The 26,633-nt window shown below is 37.7% G+C and overlaps 1 protein-coding gene across 1 annotated transcript in view; it reads right to left on the bottom strand.

Annotated features, from left to right (window-relative positions):
* The window catches only part of diaph3 (diaphanous-related formin 3), a 414,251-nt gene that overhangs the window by 120,945 nt on the left and 266,673 nt on the right, over positions 1-26,633 (bottom strand). The window contains exon 24 of the mRNA XM_073811820.1: positions 22,806-22,970. Coding sequence (XP_073667921.1) covers positions 22,806-22,970 — 165 coding nt within the window. The remainder of the gene's footprint in view (positions 1-22,805; positions 22,971-26,633) is intronic.

Here is a 26,633-nt window from a genome sequence, read left to right as displayed (position 1 = left end):
GATAACTCGACAACAGAAAGAAAGAAAGAAAACTGATATGGGTAGGGTAGAATGAAAGGCAGAGGAAAAATCAGAGTAAAATGAAGTAAAATTGTAGTAAGAGACCTCTCATTAAATAAGCCATTTTCCCTCTGGTTTTGAAAACGTTGAAGCACTTCAAACATTTTCAGGAAAATCTGGGGGGCAAAACAGACTAAAATATCCCCTCCTTCCTCGCTTTCTTTCTTTTTGGACCATTAGCGGTCAGAGAGGGTTGTTAGAAATCTATAACTGCTCTTTTGGTTTGATGAGGGCTACTTTTCTCGACGTAAGAACACTCGGGCAATCAGAACGAGCTATCAAAAAGAAACATCATTAGAGCAGTCACCTTGTCCTAACACTTCATCTGCCTCTTTCTTATGCTCTCCTTCTCACTCAACTCTTAAAAGCCTTCTCCAGATAATGGATGTATTTGTAAGTGTGTGGAACAGAGCCAGTGACACACCTCGCGAAGGTAGAGTGAAAGAAGCAAAATACTTTTAATGAGAAAAGACAGAAATACAGTAACAAGAGAGATCACGGAGAGATGGTTCAAACCCAGAAAAATAAAAGCAACGTCTGTGAGGAAAATTGTGGGTAATTTATACAAACACATATTGCATGTAAGATTTAAAACTTTTTTATATTCCTAAAAGGTTCTGTAGAATATAAAACTGTATGAATAATAAGAGTTCTGTACATGGTTATGACATATAGTGAGCCTCAAACACTATTCCTCCTCTTTACGTAAACCTTATGCATGCAAAAGACCACTAAAAAACAGGCCAACCTCAACATAACACCAACTGTGACGTTACAGTCATGATGTACGCCCCAACATTAAATTACACATAAAATGAATTACAAGGGTGTTAAAATGCTAAAAAAAAAATGGTTGAGTTAGCGCGATATCCTAGTTAATGCTATATGCTAGCCTTTAGGCTGCCAAGTTCTACTATTGACGTTACAGTTACGTTTTGCAGGTCCATACTGAGAAACAAAAACTCAGAAACGTCCATACACACTCTCTGAATAATTGATTGTTCCTCAAATTCTGAAACAGGCTCAAACCAAGGGTCTGTTTACACACACAGAGCTACTGAAAATCAGCTCTGAGAAACAGCCATTCATAGCAGGGCACAACATTATTATTCATGAACCTTTCAAATAAGGTAATAAGTGTCCATTTTATTCTGGGGACAAATCCTATGGTTGTAAAAGGACACGTAAAAATGTATTACTTAAACAAACTTAACTTTTGGCTTAACTTATTTTAAAGGGGACATATAATGAAAATCTGACTTTTTCCATGTTTAAGTGCTATAATTTGGTCCCCATTGCTTCTATCAACCTAGAAAATTTGAAAAAATATTAACCCAGCAATTTAGTTTTGGTAAACCATTCTTTGCAAACATGTAAAAATAGGTCATTGAAATTCAGCTCCCCTTGTGATGTCAGAAGGGGATAATACCGCCCCTTAGGGCGCACTCACACTATCTAAACCAAACCGCGCTTGGGTGCGTTTGACCCCCAAAGCCTGGTTTGTTTGACTAGTGTGATCGCTCTGTTCCGCACCCGGGCACGGATTGGTTAATCGCGCCGCGGCCGGGTTGCAGAGGTGGGCCGGAGCGCGGTTCACTTGGGCTCAGGCACGGAAGGCTGTGGTGTGAGCGCAATCGCGCCTGAGCGTGATTCAAAAGGTGAAGACGTCAGTTGCGCAACCACTCACCTTCATCTGCCTCCGTAAAAACCTTTTGATGCGAGCAGCGGGGTTACGTGAATGTCCGAGCTGCACACGTGACAGATCAACTAAGCAATATGATGACATGTGAGAGGGCTGTCTGTAATCGCGAACCAAACGGCTCCGAATAAAAAAACACAGACTTATCATTACGGTGGGTTCCAGAGAGAGCTTTACTTCCTGCTTTTTTCAAAACAATCGCATCTTAATGACGAAAGCGCGCCCGAACTTGGATCGTTTAAAGTACAGTGTGAGTGCGTGCACCTGGGGGAGTAGGGAGGGGTGACAATCGCGCTGGGGCATGGTTTGGTTTGGATAATGTGAGTGCGCCCTTAATCTGCACTATCCAACCACGGCACTGCAATTTAGTGCAGAGATTAGCTCATTTGCATTTAAAAGGACACACCCATAAAGGGCACATTTCTGCTCACACCTACAAAGTGACAATTTTAACATGTTATAATAAATTATCTATATGATATTTTGATCTAACAAACATGTTAATTCAACGTGATTTTCAGTTCCCAGAATGCTTTGCATGAGACTAAATAATGAGAGCAAAAAGAAATTAAGTAGAAGAACTTAAAGGAGTAGTCCACTTTAAAGATGGGGTCCATTGACTTTTTATAGTAGGAAAAAAAATACTATGGTAAGTCAATGGGCCGCATCCATAAAGTGGACTACTTCTTTAAAGTGCCCGTCTTATGACTGCTTTTCCACAAGTTATATAGGTGTATGAGTTCCATAAAGCATGTTTCAAAAGTTGTTTGCTCGAAATAGCTTGTAGGAAAATATTGTTACCCATCTCTAATAGCCTCTGTTTCAGGGCAGTTCAGATTGTGCCGTTTTGAGCTAGTCCTACATATTTATGAGCTGCTGCTCCTTTGATCACGCCCCACTACTAACGTCATGTGATCGTGCGCATGCTCAGTGGTATCGTGAGCAGTACAGACCATACTGTGTTATTATTTTATATATTATTATTATTAACGGTTTATGTTGCCAACAGACAAATCATGCAGAAAAGTATCACTAATAAGTACACTACAGGAGAAGAAACTCATGACACACAATGATTCCAGAGTAAATTGTGATGTTACGTTAGCAGTCACAACAATAAACTCGTTTTCCCTGGACAATGCTAACATATTCCAGTTATAAAACATTTTAGAACGCATTATTTTCGCAAATTACAGAAATTAAGACCCGGCGGGGGATGTATACTGCTTGTGGACCGCGTGCTAATTGCTAGAAGCTAGCGGGAGGTCTGGACTGTAAAGTTATAAGAGGCTCGGGGGTTAGCCTCGTCAGAAAAGCCGGGGCGGTAAGGCCAGGTCTCGGTGTGTCAAACACATCATGACACACAAAGATTCCAGCGTAAATTGTGATGTAGCAGTCTAAACAATACACTCGTTTTCCCTGGACCATACTAACATATTCCCGTTTTAACATTTTCAAACGCATTATTTTCGCAAATTACAGAAATTAAGACCTGGCGGGGGATGTATACTGCTTGTGGACCGCGTGCTAATTGCTAGAAGCTAGCAGGAGGTCCGGACCGTGTATATATCTATGCGGACCGTAAAGTTATTAGAGGCTCGCCTCGTCAGAAAAGCCGGGGCGTACGGTCTCGGTTAGTTTGGCAAAAAAGCTTTTAGCTCTAGCATCATAAATGTAGTATTTTGTGACAGAAGATGACAACATGCAAAATACAACGTGACTTCTTACCTTTTGTGATGAAACAACGCGATCGCGAATCGAATCCAGTCTGTTTCAGATGTGTGAATGATCCATAAAAGTCCAATAAAATACATCCAATGACCATTTTTGTCCACAAATGCTTATAATCCGTGAAATATAGATACATAGTCTGTTGTTTACATCAGATTTTGCATGAAGGTCTTATCGCCTACAATCTGAGGACTGTTTGCGTCGTTACACAGTGTATATAAGATTACTCCGCGTTCCAATAACCACGCGTTAAAACTTTGTTTTTAAAAGTAGGTGGAAGTATAATCCATAATATCCAAATAGCGCTGTTATTTCCGTGAGACATGATAACAGCACAGAGGGTCTCATTCAAGTGACTGCTCTATGCTCTCTAGCTACCTGGTGGGTGGAGACCTGCGAGTGGGGTGGTGGGCGGGAAAATTCAAACTGAATGTGACGAAACGGTTTGTTACGTCACAACGGAGCTGAGTTTTAACTAGCGCAATCTGAGACTCAAGGCAGAGGACATTCAGAAACCTGTATCTCACTCAAAACAGCATGGATGGATTTTTTTCCAAGTTTGTATGCGTGTGGGAGCATCAGAGACACAAAATAACACCCCAAAACCCAGAAAAAGTGAGTTTTTCATAATAACTGTAACTGAGTAGAACGTACATGCTTATTTCATGTTAAAACAAAACTAGACAATCATGTGGAACCACTGTCCATGACTGAATCATTTTCAATAATATTTAATATTTTCCTTTATATCTATGACAAAATATTTTTTTGCAAGTCATTTGACAGTCATTATGAAAAAACAAACCCAATGCAAAAAACCTAGCTAAATTTCGGATTGTAAATTTGAAAAGCAAATATTGTTAAAAGACGAGCCAAATTTGTTTGCCAAAAAGCAAATTTGTATTTGTTAGGGTAACCTTTCACATGCACCTACTTGAATGCTGCTTTGCTTTTAGCTTTTGGATTTTGGGATTGTGGCTGGATCATAAGCCTGCTTCCATAACATCATTAGACTTCATATCATAAAAGAGAGAAACCAGAAACACAGCCGGACAAAAAGGTTAGAAGATTACATTTAATAAAGCTAGCAAAGGCTTTGTTAGGTTTTTTAACACTAACTGTATTGAATGGGATACTAAGGTGCTACTGTAATGATGTTACACAAACACACTCCAGTATCACAATATTGTACATTATATAAATATATAGACTATCTTGGATAAAACCTATTACTTTGGCAAACCGGTATCTCAATGTCCTTTAGCCACGCCTGACCATAACAAGCTTCGAAACTCAAAAAACTCTTCATACTTGCTCTCAGAGAGGATTGCGGGATTGGCAAAAAAGCCCCTAGTACATAGCTAAGGCAGACATCGCTGTCTATTTGCTGTACAGCTCACAGATCTCCGACAGATCCTGCAGCAGTGGCCCCTTAAATGAGCAGGAAATATGGCTATTGACGGCGGGCCAGGACAGAGTATAAGTCACATGATAACGAGGCTTATTCCCTGTTGCGTGCGGCGGATTACCGAGACAGTCTGCGATCACAGTAAATCCTGACGTTGGGAACAGGATAGTTAGATGAAAGGTGGGCTAAATCAGCTTTCCTCTCCACGGCCCTGTGACTGTGCGCACACACGTAGCGCTTTAAGCACTTTCATTAGAATTAGGAGAGAATGAAAAGCAGCGGTGTGTGACCTCACGCATCGTAGCACGGACATCAATATCAACACTAATACAAGAGAGGGATTCATAATGACCCTGCCCTTCTATCACAAGGGTCAAACTCGACAACACTTCAAACTTTTATTCCACTCTCTATGGCTCCTGAGGGTGTCGCTAATGCCGGTTCAATGCTAATTTCAACACATTTTAAAAAATCTGTTTTGAGTCGACTTGTGCCGTTCCAGCACATTTTTTGAAATGGTGAACTAAGTGAACACTTCCAAATAAAGCAATTAAATCATTCAGAAAGGCTACTGTAGAACTTAAAGAGCAGTTCATGTGTCGTAAATTTGCTAAATCTGACACCAAACCAGTTGTGTTCTCTGTCCTCATCCACAGGAAGTGATGTCGCTGGTGCCCTGACCCTGGTTCTCAGCAGGTGGCTATAATGGATATGGCACAGATGCTGTTTCATCAATTCGGAAGCACATCACAGGCGGAGGTCTTATCCAATGTGCTCTGCTTTGTGCCTTGTGGCCTCTTCTGAACCACGTTTGACAGGTAAGTCAATGCCGCCACCTCTCACAAAGTGGCCGCAGTGTTTAGGTAGCGCATCGTGAGCGGTGTAGGGCAAGATTGTTGGTACAAGTGTTCGCAGTCACAACGATTAAGACAACAGAGCTCTGGTGTAAGAACAGCAGAAGTGCATTCGCCCAGTAAACTACTTCAATAACAGCTCAGATTTTTTTGTACAGATATTACAAAGACTGAAGACGTTCTATTAGGCCTATTCAGCGGCGTAATAAAAAATAACAACATAAGAGCTTGTCTAATCCTAAGATAAACATCAAGAAGACTTGCGTCTACAGCCAGTCATCACTAGAAAAGGTTAAAGGCAGTCTTGTGGAATTTAATTATAACTGTGGAGTTTATCAGAGAGGTAGGTATCCATGTTAAAAAGGCATTATTGTGTGCTTTTACGCATTTCAGAATCCTATAGTATACAATAGACCAGTGCATGACGCATAAGTTAAGTCATAAGTTTAAACACTGTCTCTACACTATCAGAAAAAAGGTACAATAGCTGTCACTGGGATAAAAAGGTCCTAATATGTACCATTTAGGTACAGATGTGTACTTTAGGAGTACCACCCAAGCGACAGCTTTTTCATAATCTTTAACACCTTTCGATTTGACGCTTTTGAAGCTTTATTGTCATCTCAACCATGCATAGCAGTGCAGTACATAATGAAATAGGAGAACAACACATCTCTAAGACCATGATGCGACACTGTACTACATAAACAATAGATCTAAGGATTAAAAAGTAAATTTTTAGCCTGGGCAAATAAAGTTCATGTGGGTAATATAGTGCAAACAGTGCCAGACAGTGCAACAACAATACAATACACTACAGTATGCATAAAATAAATAAAGTTGTGCCGACCAGTTCGATCTGGCTCTGTTTCTCTGAAGAGAATCCTTGTTAACATTCCTATACATATTTTAGCACATATTTTATCCCCAAACAGACAAAATGCTAAAGGAACACAAATGCAACTTTAAAGGTGAACTAGATTTTTTTGATTAAAGCCACTTAATGATTTTTTTAATGGTAATTTTGAGGTATTATGCTGTGTACACACCATACGCCAATCAACAATGTGCATGAGTAGATTACATACAGTACAAAGTCCATCCAAAGACACGAATAGACACGGATAGACACATATAGACAAGGATAGACACGAGTAGACGCAAATTGGGAGGTGCAATTGATGTGAAAGCACGCTATTCGCCTCTAAGGCGTCTTCGCGCAAGTTGAAAATTGACAACTCAAGTGGAAAATTTGCATGACATGCAGATAAATCTCGCGAGTAATCTGGAGTGAGGAACGCAACGCTTCGTGTTTGGTGTTTATGCAGCATTAGTATTAGGACACTTGTTTGTCTATGCACGGCTTCATCGAACACATGTGCGTTGTCGCTGTTACGCGTCTAGTAGGAACTTTACTTCCTGTCCTGTTTGTTTAATGCTAAGACCAGTGTCTTCTTCTTCTTCCTTTATTTCTTAACGCCATTCTAGCATCTACGGCTATATTCATGGCAAGAACAAGTTAATCCATACACAAGTTTTATTCAGACAAGTTAATCCATACACAGGTTGGGGGAGGGACAATTTGGTATCTCCAATTTGCCTAACTTGCATGTTTTTGGCATGTGGGAGGAAACCGGATTACTGACTAGTGTCTAAACTGAACTCTGGAACAAATACCTTGAACATAAAAAAATTTTTGGTTTCCTAAAGACGATGAGAGACTGCGATCGTGAATCACTGTGTAGGGTGCATCCCTTTGAAGGACCCCAAAAGAAAATTCATGACATAAAAACATCTCACGCTTAGAATTTGAATTAAACAAAACATATTAAATGATACAATGTAGTGCTGTTGGTTAGTGTCCTTATTTGCTTGAGGTTTAATTACAACGGATTTATGATAATGTATTTTATAAAAAGTCATAAAACTGCCCCCCCCGGCACCATCTTACAGTTTGAGAACCAGTGGTTTACACACATTGGGTAAATGTATAGTGAGAGAGAGAGAGGGGATATGGCTTACACACAGTCCTGTTGGCTGTAAGGCCATAGTCAGCATCTGTGTGTGATGACTGATGAGGATTTAAGGGGAAAATCCCACACACAGCTGAGTTGAGGAAACTCCTCTGAACACACTATTCATCTCTGTGGCCACCACACACCATTACTGCGCAATCTACACTGATGGGCCTTTCTATCTTTGGACATACTTGATGATACTTTAACATGGTCTGGCAATGTTTGTTTCTTGATACTGCAAACAAAATGGAAAACAAAAGTAGATCACTACTATTAAAAACAATTAAAGTGTAAAGTGTTAAATGTGTTCTTAGTGGGGCTGCATAACAATTAATCAAAACTAATAGTTTGAAGAATAAAAGTTTTTGATTTACATCATATATATGTGTGTACTGTGTATATTAATTATGTATATATAAATGCACACCCATACATGTATAATTTTAAGAAAAAATATATTTTTATGCATTTATATTTATATATAATATAAATTATAAAAAAATCTTAAATATGTACATGCATATGTGTGTTTTTATATATACATAATTATTATACACAGTACACACGTACAGCGGGGAAAATAAGTATTTGACACATCAGCATTTTTATCAGTAAGGGGTTTTCTAAGTGGGCTATTGACACACAATTTCCACCAGATGCAGCCATCAAGCCAAATATTAAATTCATACAAATATATCAGAACATTTAAGTATACAAGTTGAGCCATAATAAATAAAGTGAAATGACACAGGGAATAAGTATTGAACACATGAAGATAACAAGGTGCAAAATGGCATAGAAAGCCAGGAGATCAGCTGAAATCTGCCAGTATTGAGAGAGAAACCCTGCCCCCTATCAGTACTAATTGATATCAGCTGCTTTAGTCTTAATCATGATATGGCTAATCATGACACGCTGTATATATGATGTAAAAAAAAGTGTTAACCACCAAGCCAAATTTCAATGATCAAAAAATGGCAAGTAAAATAATTTAACGGGCATGATTCTCTGCTCTCAAACGCTGGGGGTGTGTCCGCTGTTGGCACTGAAACCACGCCCACTCGCGGGAAAGCTGCTGTCTGATTCAACTTTCAAATACGGCTACAACCTGAATGAATGATTGTGATTGTGCCATGCTCAGTGCATCGTCAAAACACCATTTTAGCCACGCCCAAATAATCCTATACACAGAAAAACTGTTTAATGGTGTAACTCCACAATTGGGTACTACATAGTTCACAATCTTTGTAACATCAGGGTTCCTACAGGTTTCTTCAAGTTAAATTCAAGTCTTTTTAAGACCTTTTTAAGACCATTTATATAAAAAATTAATACCCATTTCACGTCCCTACCAGCAAAGAAAAACTAAAAAACTTAAACTTGTGTTCATTTATTTTTCCGATGTGAAATGGGTAAAAAGATTATAAGCCAAGCAAGTGTGAAAAAAAATTTTCAGTAGGCCACAAGAAAGTTTGCCAAACAATGTTAAGTTGTTAAGGAATTTCTGAGATTTTCTTTGATTTTTCCCGCTTCTCCTTTGCCTGTTGCTGTGTTGTGTTGCAGTCTATGATTGTGGTGATCTTCATTTACTGAAGGTATCACGTGTTCGCAGTATTTTGTACTGTGACCCGGGACTGTGTTGCGTTCTCAATTATTGGATCCGCCACTCTTTATTTATACTACTTTATTAAACAAACAGAGATGCAAACACGTGTATGTTCAAAAAAGAGAAAGGTAATCTAAGCCCTCACACCCAGGCAAATATCCAGATACTTAGGCTACATTGCCACAGACCCCTGCCATCCCTACCAACCTAGGTATATAGAGAAAAATGAAATTCGAAAATCAAAAGACGCCGACATTAATTTGGAATATTCAATTTCATTTTTTTATGTTAAACCAAAACTCTTTTTTAACTATCTAGCACTTCTTCTTGCTTTACTCCTTCTTCCTGGCCACCTCCTGCAACGTATCCAGGGCCTTCCATCTGGCTGCATTCATTTATATTAATTTCACATTATATTTCATAAATCCAACCATAAATGAACAAAGCTGACAATGTTTGTCAAAGCATCACAAAACACTTTACTGTTTTTGCACTGACATATGAAGCAATACTTGTGTAGATGACCCCTTTTATCAAACTCTTTTGAATACAATAATATGTATAGTATATTAATGATAGAAAGTGCAGGTCTAGAGATTATAAATGTAATCGGTGTGTTATGGTTTATGTAGTTTTCTTTCCTTTTTTAGATAGAGCAGAAGCAGTAAAAGTGCCTCTTTTAATTCCTCTCTTGCAGATTAAAAGAGCTTAATCCACTTATTATTTTAGATTCAAAAGTCTACTTGCTGTCCCAGTGACTGGTGACTTTATATTAGAGCTTTGCGTTTTTTATATCTAGAGTCAGCTTGAGCTTTGCTCGTGCAATGGGCTTAATTAACATTCACATTGCTTTTTTGCTACCATCTTTGTGATCTTTGAGCAAACTTTTTAGATATAAAAAGATGGTTCATTAATAAGAATATTATTAAACAAAGGGACGGAGAAAGAAAGTGCAGCACGTGGTCGTGACTTTCAAACCAAGCCAGTTTGTTATCGCAATAGAAACGGAGGCACGCAGCTTGAAACTGCACGTGAACATTAGCGCTGACTGACTCTGATCACGGCCGTTTTCCTATCGACTCGGGTTTTACACATAATGTTAATCGGACCCGGTCCTCCGTGAAAACCTCTATGCATACAACTCTGCTCAAGTTCAGAAACATGTTACGCTGAACTCGCTTCATGTCGCACCCAATTCATCGAGAAACAGAGAGCATGTGAACGTACAGCAGACTCATCGGGAGAGACACGATGTTCTCGCAACCAAAATGCCATTAATAATAAAAAGGCGCAGGCGCTGAAAAGCGATGTGTTTGCATCCCTGATTTAATCAAAATGTGGTTGACAAAGAAACTTTTAAGGAAAAATACAATATGGAGAAGTTACATACAGCACAATTTTTAAGACCCAGACATCAAAATTTAAGACTTTTTTAAGTCTTTTTAAGGTATTATTTCCAAATTCATAAATTCAATGCTTTTAAGGCTTTTTAAGACCCCGCGGGAACCCTGAACATGTTTCAACAAAACATTTATAATGTGTTTAGAAACAATACTTTACATGGCCTTTAAGATGTCTACAGCAAAAGTATCCAATGTGGTGGGTTGCGACACTGTGACTTTGCCTTCATTTGAACAACCTGCTGTTTCTATTTTTGATGCTCTCCACAGCTACTAGAGTGACTTTACATGCAAGGTTCATCTGCATTTCATTTACAAGCATCAAATGTCTGAAAATGTCTGAATGTCTGCTGTGAACCTTATTTGTTGTATATTTAAATAACATCTGACAGTACATCAAGCCAGCTGTAATCCCATAAAGACGCTGATTTAAATCATTTTGGATGATAAAATATGCACTCGAAACTAGGAGTAAAATTGCTATGTTTCTTTGTGAACAGAGTATCGTAACACAGTCAGTTATGTCAACGTTCAGCAGCGGAAATGAGAGCGCTAACAGCTTGCATTTGTCACTCCCTGGTGAAAAGACACATCTGTGCGAAATGTTTGCATTTAGTTCTTCGGTCTGCAAAACTTCTTTTTCTTTGAATCTATTTTAAAATCCACGTGTTAACTTTGAGACGAGTCTCTGTGTGAAGTGAACAAAGTGTCGAAAAGAGTCTAAAATGCTGTTACGAGTGATTGATGCCTGGCAAACTTTGTGTACAGAGCCGAGGCTCTCATAAGACATGCCTTAATATAGATCACAACAGCTGCATATCTACCTCAAATAACCCAACGCTAATCTGATCAAACCACTCTCTCTACGAATCCGTTCTGCTTGTGCCAAGCCGAATGTGTCTGATTAAACCCCGCCCACTCTCCCATAAAACAGCTAGCCAGTAGGGGATAAAACTCCTCGCTTCTCATTTGCATAAATGGCCTTTAACTCTGTTAGGTGGAGAGCAAGGGGAAGAGATAAACACGGGGTGCAGAAATTAGGACGAAACTCTGCATTCTCCCTCGGCCTGAAATTGCCTGTTTTCTCATTATAGAGTTGGTCTCCATTTACTAGCCATCGTTTGAACTTAATTACTGAAGTCGTGCCAGGACTGAGGCCTTCACTATTTCCCCACTCACTCGCGTCCAATTCCGTTTGACAAGAGACAATTCTGGGAGATACAGAGCCGCTAACGTAGGGTTACAGTGAGCGAAGCTAATTTCGCTATAGTAATTGCTTTGGCTTTGAACGAAACGGCACCGTTTTGTTTACGTTAAGCAGAGTCAAATTGAAGAGAATAAACTTCAAAGAAAAACACTTGAGTCATCAAAGCCTATCATCAAGCTTTCTAGACAAATATCCGTCAAGTGTGTGAAATTTTAACCAATGCTAAAGTGAGAACACAATCAGAAACGTAACTCTGATGTTAAAGGTCACGTTTTTCCTTATCCCATTTTTTAAACCCTAGTTAGTGTGTAATGTTGCTTTTAGAGCATAAATAATGCCTGTAAAATTATATAACCTCAAAGTTCACTGCCAGGCGATATATTTTCTTTAACAGAAGTCCCCTTTCAAAGCCTACAGCGAACGGACGGTTTGGACAACAGCCCTCTATTTCCTGATTGATTGATGTCAATAAAACAGTTTTTGACTAAACTCCGCCCACAGGAATACGTCAGTCGCCAGCTAATCTTACGGCTCTGCTAAGCTAAGCTGCTATCGAATCACAACACACTAAACAAACTACACAACATAACTTGTTACGTATTTCTGAAGGAGGGACTTCATAGAACAAGGAAAACATCAGCCCGTTTCTAGGACAGTGAAAACAATACCGCATTTTTTACACATGAAACATGAACACGTGTTATAATGCGTGCTGTAAACAGAATCAAATCTTCAAAAACACAGAAAGAAAGGGACCTTCATGACCAGCTAAAGAAACAAATTGTAACATCTTTAATTGTCAAAAATGTTTTGACGGTTGTACTTGATCAATGTGAGTAGCTGGTGGACAGAGATTTGTCTAAGAAAACATAAGACGAAGATTGTATATTTAAATTTCTGGTTAAGTGTTGCACCCCAAGCTTTCTACAATACCGATTATATTTAATTATTGGGGGTCTTGACTCAAGGCAAACAGTTAACACTGCAAACAGTTGCCCACAGTCACTAGGGTTGCCAACTGTCCTGTATAAGCCGTGAGGTCCCATATTTTGAGTCTAATTTATTCAACCCGATCTCATGGAAATACATGTTATTTGATCAATTTGATCACTTTATTCGTGACCATGTCACGGAATTCCGCTTTTTTCCGTGACGGGACCAAGGTCATTTTATGTATTGTTTTCTCATTGTTTTGTGATTTGTTCGACTTTATGTGGCGCCATAAAAACAGAGAGGCAGATAACATCAAAATCGTGCGAGAGCGATTCAAGAAATCATACAGGAGATAGCTATCGAAAAGCTCTTGCGATGCTTTTATATCATCTACCTGTCAGTTTTTGCCGTGTCGCAAGTATCAAAAGCAGCAGTGCTGATCACGACACTTGACAATGATCTCCAACACCTTTTATCCAATTACAGACCGCTTTAAGCACAATCAGTATAAGTTTAAGGGTGTCAAATAAAACAATTTCACGTTTATTTAAAAAAATATATTTAGTTGTTTGTGCATGTATAAGATCTGCATAGTTACAAAGTTCGGTCTCGAAATTAGGAAGAGATCGCTGATCCAGGCCTGTCTAAAACACCTCAATCTAAAATGCCTCAAGGCATTTCCAACTTTGCTAGGAAATTCTCGCACTTGATTCACAGCCTGTAAGTGTGTTTCATTTAAAGTATTCGATGTTGACTCTGCAGAACTTGTTCGGGAGTCACAAGTGTTTTATTTTAGACAAATATCAAAGGTAATGGTTCAATTTAAGGACTGAGTTTAAAGTACCTGCTATAAATTAACAACTATTACTAAACCTACTGTTTGTTGCCAAGGCATACAAGTTATAAATTAATATTTAATTAGGAGATTAGCTATCATTTTGACAAATGGCTTAAATACACTGTATACACAAAACTATATCCGCACTGTTGCGGAAGGCCATCTTTGTCCCGTTTTCAAAGTGAGAAAGATGGCAACCCTAACACTCACTGTCAAACCCAGCAGGACCATGCCTCTTTGTCTTAACACAACTGGAAGAGATCTCAATTTTGTTAGGTAAAAATCCAAGCCATCTTACAAAGGCATTGTGGGGCAACATACACATTCAATTTTTGCATCAGAGAGACATTTGAAAGATCAGATCAATGCTGCCTGTACAGCAAATATGTGACCCAGTCCCAAGTCGCACAGGTATATTCGTAGAAAAAGCAAAAAATACATTGCATGGGTCAAAATTATCAATTTATCAAATTATCATCCAAAAATCATTGCTAAGATCATGTTGCATGAAGATATGTTGTAATTTCCTACCGTAAATATATCAAAACTTTATTTTGGATGCAGCAAAATCGCGATCAAAATTGGCCAGAAACTCATCTAAAAATTTCACTGCAAAAATTATTTTCAAGAAAAACATTTCTTATTATTTTTGTTTTGTTTTCAGTAAAAATATCTACAAATTCTTAAATTAAGATGCTTTTTCTTGATGAACAAAACGACCCAAGAAAAGAAGTCTAGTTTTTAGACCAAAAATATCAAATTTAAGTGATTTTGTACATAAAACAAGCAAAAAAATCTGCCAATGGGGTAAGCAAAAAAATCTTGAACATTTTTTTTTAGCTTGTTTTATGCACAAAATCACTTAAATTTGATATTTTCGGTCTAAAAACTAGACTTATTTTCTTGAGTCGTTTTGCTCATTAAAGGGATACTTCACCGATTTAGCATTCAGCTTTGTATCTGTAGAAACCCGGCAGTATTACTGAATGACCATGTTTCCCTCCCTCATTTCCCCCTGAGAGGAGAGATATCTGCATTTTGGTTCTGCAAAAAAGTCCTCCGATGATGTAATATGACGATTTTTGCATCATCGGAGGACTTTTTTGCAGAACCAAAATGCAGATATCTCTCCTCTCAGGGGGAAATGATGGAGGGAAACATGGTCATTCAGTAATACTGCCGGGTTTCTACAGATACAAAGCTGAATGCTAAATCGGTGAAGTATCCCTTTAATAAAAAGCATCTGAATTAAAGAATTTTTAAGATATTTTTACTGAAAACATGACAAAAATACAAATAATTTTTTTCTTGAAAATAATTTTTTGCAGTGTTGCTTTGCTACTTGTGCCTTGGGGATTTCCCATTTAAGTTTGGTTTATGTAAAAGCTTAAAACTTAAACAAAAAGCTTAAAAAACCCATTCAGTCAACTAGGTCATTACAGCGGTAAGCCAGTAGAAAGCGCTTAAACAAACATTTTTAAATAATACGCGTTGTATACAGACTTTATTGGACTTTGTCCTTTAAATACGATTTTCTCAGTATTTTTATTATTTGCACTCTCAATTTCCAGATCTTTAAATCGTTTAAAATATTGTCCTATTTTAACAAACCATACATCAATGGGAAGCTAATTTAGTTAGTTTTTGGAAGTTTTATAAATTTGAAATTATGGTTTACTAGTTTTATTGTCCAGGGTGACATGTGAGCATCATCATCAAAGCTGTCTACCCTGTGGGAACCAATGTTGTAGTGGACGGTGCTCCGAAAACATGGTGCAGAAGCACTTCTGGCAACCCGAGTTCGAATCCCAGCTCGAGGTCCTTTGCGTATCCCATACCCCTCTCTTCACCCTATACTTTCCTGTCATCTCCTTAATTACTGTCTATCCAAATAAGGCAAAAATGGCCCAAAAAATAACTTTAAAAAAAGCTGTCTACCCTAAACAGCATATTTGGGCATGATAAGCTAATTTGATTCCTGGTATCCCTACAATATAGGCAGAAAAGTGAAAAACTGTCAGGAGAGGTGGGATCTTCTAACATAGGGTCTTTTTACTTCATTTTCATTTAATTGTTTGTATGACATCTAAATTTTTCTGTCAACCAATCATAGACTGTAAAAAAAGATGGATGACGCCTGTTCGCTCTCTTCCATTGGTGAAAAGTGAAGCCGCCAGTGTCCCGATACGACGCTGACATCTTGGGCCTTGAGTCTGTGCAGTAGCGATTTCGGGACCAGTCATGCGCAGTAGTGAGCAGGAAGTAAAGCCGCGAAAGCAAGACCTCGCACTCGCTCTCACAGAATGCGCATATCAAACGATATCACAGCTGTCAATCATGACGTGACACCACCGTTTTTATATAATTAAATAACTAACTAAACACCAACTTATTTTAAAAACAAACATTTGAATTCACATCAGCGTGATAAAAACCACAATAAATGACAGAAACCAGCTTCGTAAAAAAGATAATTGAAGTGTAATTAAATTTTTTAGTTGGTCTCAAGTCCCATTGAATAACATGGGGAGGCGGGGTTTATGACCTATACTGGGACCAGTCACTGGGGGGCGATCAAGACGTTTTGGCTTCACTTTTCAGGGCTTGTGCGGCACGCTTGCAACCAGTTCAATCCAATAGTACTTACACTTTATTGCAAACTACATTGTTGGGAATACTAAATAATGTGTATTTATCAAGCGTGCCGCACAAGCCCTGAAAAGTGAAGCCAAAACGTCTCGATCGCCCCTCAGTGACTGGTCCCAGTATAGGTCATAAACCCCGCCTCCCCATGTTATTCAATGGGACTTGAGACCAACTAAACAATTTAATGTGATATGCGCATTCTGCGAGAGCGAGGGCACGGTCTTGATTTCGCGGCTTTACTTCCTGCTCACAACTGCGCAGGACTGGTCCCGAAATCGCTACTGCACAGACTCAAGACCCAAGATGTCCGCGCCATATGGGGACACTGGCGGCTTCACTTTTCACCAATGGAATAGAGCGAACAGGCGTTGTCCATCTTTTTTACAGTCTATGGTATTTATAGTCAACATAGTTAACGCAATCTTGTTTTCTCTTTGTGCCACCCAGGATGAATTTCAACCCATTAAGCTTAAAATGTATACTTGGGTTCTATTTTCAGTAACAATATGTGACGCTTCCTCAGATTTCGGCCAACATAAAGAAGCAGCATAATGTCACTGGGTATGCTTTGAAAACAGCCGTTGTGTTGGAATGAGCTTTTATTGCCAAGAATGCTAACACACATAGAGACATTTTCTTTTTTTTAGGTGAATAAGCTGGCAGAACACAGAAGACAGACAAAGTAAGACAGATATCAAAAATAAAATAAAAATCTATAGAAAAAAATACACAATGCCTAAAATGTTGACTAGGTAGACAGATGGCTAGGCTTTGAAACAAAGTTATTGTAAATGATAGAAATGATGCTACCCAGACAGCAGACAACTCAGGGCCGTATCGCACCAGATCCCCAAACAAGCTGCCAACTTCGGCGCGGATCCAGTGCAAATCCACCCCGGAGTCATCTGCTGTCTGGGTATTTACTGTATTAAAACCGTGATTTTCATATACCTGACTAAATAAAGAACGACTACATATGAATGCTAATGAACATTTAATAAATACCCGTTTTTGGGTTGTACTGAGAGATGAGAACGCTAGTATTCTGTTCTATTCTTTCTCTGCCTGCAGGTCATGGCGTGTTCACTCACTTTCTCTTGTCTGTCTACCATTAGCCACGGTCAATTGGATTCCTGTCAGCACTGCCGAACTGCTGCTGGTCTATTTCAAACGGGTGGGTGAGCAGAGAGGGAATGCTCATGCACGCATACGCACACTAAAAGACCCCCAAACACACATAGTTCAGTGTAAAATGACTAGCACCCTTTGCACTCATGGCTTAGAAAGAATAAGCGCATTTTAACATTTGCATCTCTGATTGTGTTAGCAGATCAGCGTGTCGCATGTGAGGTTCCTGTGCCGGTCAGTCTGCTATGCAAAAGACGTCTCTAAAGTTTAAATGGTTTAATGTGGGTGCGTGTGTGGTTGTTTGTTGAAAAGGCAGAGTTGCTGGCAATGGGTCAAAAGTCTGTAGGAATGAAAGAGTGGTGGCTGGTTGCCACAGCAACTCCCACCGAACAGGATTATGGGATGCGGCACAGCTTTTGGTGGAGGAATGAATGAGCTTGCGCAGCCCTCTTGATCTTTAGCCTCATAATTAACTAGCTGCTTAAAACAATTCACCCCATTTTTAGGCATTTTGTCAGTATTTTATAAATTCCCAGAACATCCTGCAGCTTAGAGCGAGGTGTGAAATCAAATTACAATTATGTTGCCTAAGAGTCCTGTCTCGAATCCTTGTGATTTAATTTTCAAAAAGCATGGATCACAATGTGGCCGCACAGCTTTTCACGGTTTAATAATAAATCCTAATGTAGCAGATTTGGCAACCCCGGGACATACAAAATATATAAAGAAATAACATGAAAGGGAATCCTGCAATTATGGTATAAAGGCGATGTGTGTGTTCCAGACACGCACAGAATAATACCCAAACAACGATTTTGGACATCATAGTGTGTCCGAACCATCAATTCAAAGCGACCTAGAGATCATTTTGGGCATAATGGGGTGTTCAAAATTACACATAAAAGTAAGTAACCTACAGTAGGAACATTTTGAGGCTTCATAAGTCTGTTCACATTTAAGCCATCTCCCTAGAAGGCATTTTGTGCAACATTCACATTTCAGAAACAAAACTGGCAACCCAAACAGCAGTTTTGGCATCAGAGGGGCTTTCGAAAGATCAGATTAATGCAGCCTCCCTGTAAAGTATATATAGGCATTATTTGAATTTTCCGGGTGTACCTATACAATATAGGCAGAAAAGTGAAAAACTGGCAGGAGAGATGGTCTTCATCATCTCTTTTCACAAATTCAATTATTCACAAGTGTCTGATTGGCATGAATGGTCATTCTCTGCTGCACCGGCATTATTACTTTCTTTTTTTACTTCTTTTTCATTTAATTCTCTGTATGACTTCTGAATTTTTCCTTACTTGAGTTCTCTTTTTGTCTCTTTTTCTTTGTTTCTGTCACTTTCCTCAAAAAAAGAGAGTATGAGAAAATGTGATGACAAAGTGAGAGTGTGTCTGTACGTTTGCCTTCACTTCTGGGAATCAGTGAAGCAACGGCCAAAACAATCTCTATCCAAACACAGACATCACGTCAATGTCATTCTGGAGAAAGAACAGTTAGGGGAGAGAGAGAGAGAGAGAGAGAGAGACTAAGCATGCATGGTTGCACACAGTTGCATGTGTGTTCGCTTCTTACATGCAGGAATATGTGAGTCTATCTATAGTGTGTTGCAGTAAGGTGAATATGTATGCAGACCGGTAGCCTCCTGGTCTACAGCTGGTCCCCTAACACTCCTCAACATTGATTTAAACACGCTGTTTCTAAGGGCTGAAAACTTACTGACCTGGAAAAGGGCCGATAGAGGGAGAGAGATTCTGTATAAGAAAAAGAAGAAGATACACGACTACAGAAAAAGATCAAATCTGCTGTATGATTGGCCAGACTCTAGGCATCAGCTACAAACATTCTATAGTACAGTATACATGATATCAAAACTAACACTGTTGCAATAAGTAAGGGATAATCCACGGCTAGCCATGCATTAAAGGGTTTTAATGCACGACTTAGAGGCGAAGAACCGAACCGAGAGGCGAAGAGGTGGTTGCCTCTGCAAAGTGCATTAAAACCCTTTAATGCATGGCTAACCGTGGATTATCCCGCTTATACCTTGGTTATTTGCCAAGTTAAAGCTGTAATTAATGTTTACAGTGTAATTTTTAACACACAGGTAAAAATTACGGTCATCTTCTTAAGTTAAGGCTCGCACTCCATCCGCTTTAAATAAAGTAGTGCCATTGTATTGCTTTTATTTAAATGAATTATCATATTTATTTAAATTCATTATTAAAAGAGAGAGACAGAGAACTGAAAGAGAAGGATGAGAGAGAGACTCACTGTAAAGAGAGACGCTCTCTCTCTCTCGCCCCTCTCTGCAAGTGTAACTGTGTTACTATGGTTACCAATGTTTATAGTAGCGGATTAATTTCTAACTTTAATCAAACTGACTGGAACTCCCTGTGCGTTAAACTGTTTTAATGCACACCTTCCAGCCAATCAGAATCGAGTATTTTAACAGACCATGGTATAAATCCACTTAACCAATCACATCACACCATTGCACTCATTGCAATGACACACAACGGTGGCGGTTTAAATACACAGAATTCAAGTTTTCCTCATCTACTTTGTACTTCGTGATCAACATACAAAATAATACTTTTGTTGGCATTGATAAACCTGCGGTGGTTTTCTATCTCGGGGAAGAAATGTAAGCCAGCAAAATCGAATAATTTACGTGCACTTGGGCGAAGGAAAAATGCTGGCTGTTTCTTGTTTTCACACAACAGCATCAAGCTTCTGTCATGCTAACACATTGACCCCAAGAGATCTTATGAAAAACTTTCTATTATTTTACGCAAAGTCAATGAAGATCGAGCAGAACCAAAACATTTTACAGCTGATCGCTGTCAAAAAAGTTCAGCGACGACGTCCCAAGGATGACAGCAGCAATGACAAAATGTTTTGATTAATCGGTGTATACCACTAGTCAACTAAATGAATATAACATGGCAAAGATGAATGCACATTTATATATTGATCCAATAGATTTATAGCATTTGAAGAAAAAATAATCAGTTTTTATAATAAATCTTTGAAAATCAAATTATGGATTTAAATTTTTTATGTTATTATAACCTAAAGATGCTATGTGAAAGTTTGTAAAAAAAATATTGTGGTTTTCATCTTGTCACTTTCTTGGGATAGAAAACATGTTTTCCCCCCAAATTAGTCCAAATGGATTTATTGCGTTTTGGAACCAAACTCTTCAAATGTATGCGATTCCAAAAACCTTTCAATAAACTTTAAAAAATTGCTATACTTTAGCAAATTATATTTAGACCAGTGTTCACAGTGTTCTGGCTACTATAATACTTGGTGTCAACATACACAAGTCAGGATGAAAAGTTTTTTAATGTTATTAAAATGTAGCATACTGTACTTTTGCCTCATATTCATCCTACAAATTGTCTCCACAGCAATGAACTGTCCTAATACTTATGGAGGGCACTGTATGTAAAAAAGGGTTATGACAATGGCAAATAATGATTATAATAAATATACATTAAGGTGGTCTCAATTAAACTCCTAAATATTTGTAAGCAAGTAAAGCAAGATTAGTATACAGTACAATACTGCATAGGGGTGAGTGGGGCACAGACTAACTCAGGGTTAATTGTAACACGACTACTTTACATATTTATACAGGGCAGAGCAATCAGTGATTACTGTCAGAAGATGAACTCCTACGTATTTTTTTTTTTTTGCCGTCTGAGTTTGGTGTTGTAAGTCACCAAATCCAAATGTATATCATTTTAATCACTGTCTTGTTACCTAAAACATAACACCAACATGTCAGCAACTCTAGTAACTGAGAGCTGGGATTGATAACATTTTTACACAGCGGGGTTAGTTGTCACACAGTGTTACAATTAAGCCTTAGCTATACAATGATAATTAAATGAAAACAATATTAATAATATTCATCAAAATGATAACTGTTAATACAATATATGGGGAAATAACTCACAATTATATTTTTGTCTTAATTGTGCAGCCCTTTCAAAAGAATGTCTTTTTATAAAGTCAAAGATGGTTAGATGAAGGATCATGGATGGATGAATGTGTAGATATCTATCTATTATAGGCAGATAAATAAACAATATACATATTTAGTATCGACAGAAGTATTGGTGATTAAACAAAATTGTCTAGCAGATGTTACAACAAACCCTCTGTTTGTTACAATTAAACACACCTTATGGGGTAAGTTGTAACGTTTGCACTCCTGTCACGATCTGTGTAATTGTACAATAACGGTAGGGCGCACAAACAAATTTTAAGTGTTAATTTGTAGCAGAGATGTGTGTGTTGATTGTGTAAAAAAGGATTAATCTAACTTAAATATTTTTGGAAAGATAGAGCCAAAGCTGAAAAGCGTTAGGTTGTGCCCCGCTCCCGCCCACTTGAATGTTGGCCATTGAAGCAAATGAAAAAAATCAGTCCTTCAAACTAAAATTTACGTAAGAAAATACTACAAACTGTACTTGTTTCCCTGTGTTTTTGTTTGTGTTTACCTCTCATAGTGTCTACCTCAACTACAAAGATTATACAACAAAACACAAACAAGAAGATTTGCTCCTAAACATGGCAGTATGTCACTTTCGTGCTTCGTTCAGACTACCAAATTTGTTCAATCATATCTTCTGTTGCTGAATTTGTTGTGTTTTCATCAGTGAGTGTAAAAACTACAGTGGAAGCTGCTCATTGAGACTGGCAGTTCTAGTTCCTCTCTCTTTATTGGACTGGGAACAGGTTTCAAAGACGCACCGCAGGAGTGCATTATCATGCAGCTGATGGTGGACCTACCGTCAGCTCATTCCCTAAATTTCTGCATTTCCATCATGAAATCATTTAAAATAATAAAGGCGACGAGATTCGTCTCATCATTGTAGCAGCCAAGTGGAAAATAACTTTGCATTTCAAATGGCTTTTCATAAAGAAGACAGGCGGCTTCCCTTTCGTCAGATTAGTGCACTTGAACCTTCAGAATAGGAATGAGCAGAATGTTTGAAAACACACACACACACACACACACACACACACACACACACACACACACACACACACACACACAGATGAAGACAAAGCTCCAAGTCTCAAATGTGTTTGTGTAACCCGCACGTAAAGTCATCATACTGGGACGAGCAGTATTTTGCTTTTAATTACCCAGCATTCTCCAGTCCTCTTGTTTATTAAAGTTATTATTTCTAATACCACACACGCACACAAACACACAGCACACACACACACAAGTAGTGGATGGCTTACCGTGAACATGGCTCTGAAGTTGCTCAGGTCAGTAAAGAGTTCCTCCACTGAGGTCTTCTTGGAGTCAATGGCAAAATACTCCAGCATGTTGAGATAAAAAGACACCATGTTCCTATTCATGATCACCAGCTTCTGGTACTGATCTCTTGCATGTGTGGAGAAACTGTGAGAAATTATTGTCAAGGCCTTAAACCAAAGAATGGGAATGAATACAAACTATGAATTCGTACATTGCATGTTAAATTTATACTGTATGGTGAACAACCAAGTGGCATCAATAAACAACAACTAACTAGTTACATTAATAAGGCAATGCCACTGTCTTTTTGGTAGCTGACACCATATTTGAGGACTAGCACTTCTGTAAAGCAAAGAACTAGCGGTTACCTTCTATGTTTGTTAAATATAGCAATGAGGTGCAAAACAATGCTATATTTATTATAATGGCAACCATTTTGGTTCAGGGTTAAAAACTTGAGGGGCCTTTTTTCCTAAAATTTACAGTAGAATTGGGCATTCAGACAATGAAAAAACAAAGTCCTTCAACATAAAATGAATGAATAAAACAAAAATGTATTAAAGAGCACCTATTGTCCAATTTACATTTTTACATTTCCTTTGGTGTGTAAGTGTGTATTATGTGAACGATATGCAAAAGGTTCATACCCGAAAGTAAACGATGATGCGAGTTATCGTCTCTAATGTAAATCTCTTTTCTTGGACTACAACAAACACACAGATTGTAGGTTTAACAGTTAACTTCCTGGTATTGGTGATGTAGACAAGACCGACATTATCATAATTTCTCCCGTTTCGGACTCAACCTGTGTGTTAACTCCTATTAGCAACCGAATCTTTCAAACATGCTAAGGAGCGTCACATTTCCGGCGGATGTCAGAGGTATTCAGGCCAATCACAACGTACAGATTAGCTGGCCAATCAGGGACACAGAGCTTTTCAAATCCATGCATTTCAGGAAGAGAGTGAAATCTGAAGGTACAAAAATTTATGGTATGTGGAACATAATGTGTTTTTAAAACCATAAACCACGCAAACACATTGTATTATACCAAATACACAAAATAGCGTTGTTTTAAGCAATCAAATAAGTGCTCTTTAAGACAATACTACAAACTGTACTCGTTTCTCAGTGATTTGTTTGTGTTTACCTCTCATAGTGTCAAAGTTTATACAACAAAACACAAACAAGAAAATCTGCTCCTAAGCATGGCAGTATGTCACTTTCGTGCTTCGTTCAATTTAATAAATTTATTTCCATAATTTACAGTAAATGTGGATGAAACCACTGCAGTGTAGATGGCAGATATCTAGTAAAACCTACTAAGTATGCTTGAAATCTAAGTACGACAGAGTGTTATATTAAGTAATTCACTTAAACGGTATCCAAACATTTTCTAAAGCTTGTGTCCTGTGATTTTAATTACCGCTAATAACTGCTGTGATTCTGCAAAGATCCAAGCAGTGTATCAACGACTGCTCTTTATCCAATTAAAACTGTACTTGTGTGTACAGTACTAAGCTATGCAAAACATGTAATTTATTGGTATGTATGCACACAGGCATTTTATTCACCAATAAACATACAGTAATTACAGATGGTAGAAGTATACTTGCAGTTGATGTACAGTAGGAAAGCATTTATGTTTCACACTGACTGTGTTTAGATATAATGGTTGCATGTGAGCTGCAAACCTGAACAGCTGATGGATGTTAACCACTCAGGAAACGATTTGTAAGTTTATCCAGATTTGTTTTACACTTTTCTGTAGAAAATTAAAATGGTGCTTGCCTCTGAAAAACTCCAAGAAAAGCATACATGTATGTATAAGGTCATGCGCATCCCGTCAGTAAAGCTAGTTCCTCGATTAATAGTAAATCGCTATCACCTGTTTCAGATGAAGTGGCATTTACTACACAAAGCCGTAGTTCACTAACAGGGGATACGTCCGCAAAAATGAATGCAAAGAAAGCACAGACATTTTTATATTTCACCTGTACAACACACAAACACGTAAATCAAACTTAGTTTATATAACTTCATACTTTGGTGTTTCATACATTCACTCTGTGACGCTCTGACATAAGCATAAAGACACACACTAACATGAAAGAGAAATAATCTGGGTCTAATCCTTGCTGTGAGGTCAGAAATGCCTTTCTCCAAATTTCATAACTAATATTGAGACTTTGATGTGGTTTTAATTAGTAATCCTATTTGATGTTGCAGCCTCATATACCCATCTCTCATCAAACTTTCCAAAAACTTGTGGCGTGCACGTGTTGGATTGGTGTCAAAAACATTTGTTTGTGTGCTTGTTTGAGCATTTTAATGTGTTGTGAACACAATAACCCTACAATGAAAAAAAAATCCAGATTGAACCAAAGCGGTCTCATTAAACATGCCGTTTTGATTCTCATGTCATTGTGACATCACAAAAACAAAGCCCCGCCCACAGACACTGACTTACTGGTTAACTTTACACTGTAAAAAAATGACTTTCTTGCTTAGCATTTTTGTCTTGTTTTCGGTAAAAAAATTAAAAAATTCTGAAATTAAGATCTATTTTCTTGATGAGCAAAATTATCTAAAAAATAAGTCTAGTTTATAAAAAATAAACAATCTAAGTGAATTTGTGCTTAAAACCAGCAAAATTATCTGCCAATGTGGTGAAAAAAAAAAAACTAAAAATACATTTTCTTTTTTCTTAAACACTTAATTCAAGAAAAAATGTTTTACCCCATTGGCAGAAATTTTTGCTTGTTTTAAGCACAAAATCACTTAAATTGTATGGAGTTTTTTTTCTAAAAACTAGACTTATTTTCTTATGTAATTTTGCTTATCAAGAAAATACATCTTGATATAAAAATTGTTTGATATTATTACTTAAAACAAGACAAAAATACTAAGTAAGAAAGTCGTTTTTGCAGTATACTGTACCCAAAAGCTTTTCTAAATGTTTGCACGGCAAAAAATGACTTTCTTACTATTTTTGTCTTCTTTTCAGTAAAAATATCTAAAAATTATTCAGTTAAGATCTATTTTCTTGATGAGCAAAATGACCTAGGAAAATAAGTCTAGTTTTTAGACAAAAAATTAAGTGAATTTAAAAACTTCACTTAAAAACTTAATTTTTATCTTGAACATTTTTCTTAAACACTAAATTCAAGAAAAAATCAAGAAAAATTTGCTTACCCCATTGGCAGATTTTGTTTAATGCACAAAATCACTTACATTTTAATATTTTTGGTCTAAAAACTAGACTTATTTTATTGGGTTGTTTTGCTCATCAAGAAAAAGCATCTTAATTTAAGAATTGTTAAATCTTTTTACTGAAAACAAGACTAAAATACTAAGTAAGAAAGTCAGTTTTTGCAGTGTAATGTAGCATTAATGCGGCTAAAGACCCAAATAGAGGATTTAAAACCTGCTATAACAAATCATCTGTGGGGTATTTTGAGCTACAACTTCACAGACACATTTAAGGCACAACTGAGATTTACATTAATCCGAAATGTGCCCTTTAAAATATATCAAGTTGTGTACTTAATTAACTCAAATCACAAATAGTGACATCAACAACAATAGATATAGGATTTTTTTCTCCTCCCTTTTAAAAATTAATAACCCTATTTATTTTGCTATCCTCGCGATGGGCGATTACATGGTTAGTTGCATTTCATAATATTCCTTTAGCATTTTGTCCTTGCTATTCTTGACCCCATCAGAAGGTCCATGCGCCCTCTTTTTTCACAACCCACCAGCATCACTGCACTAGATGGCAGATGTGCTGTTTCATGTACAACAGT

The sequence above is a fragment of the Paramisgurnus dabryanus genome, chromosome 14 (assembly GCF_030506205.2).
Source record: "Paramisgurnus dabryanus chromosome 14, PD_genome_1.1, whole genome shotgun sequence".
Lineage (NCBI taxonomy): Eukaryota > Metazoa > Chordata > Actinopteri > Cypriniformes > Cobitidae > Paramisgurnus > Paramisgurnus dabryanus.
This window is presented reverse-complemented; position numbering and strand designations above follow the sequence as displayed.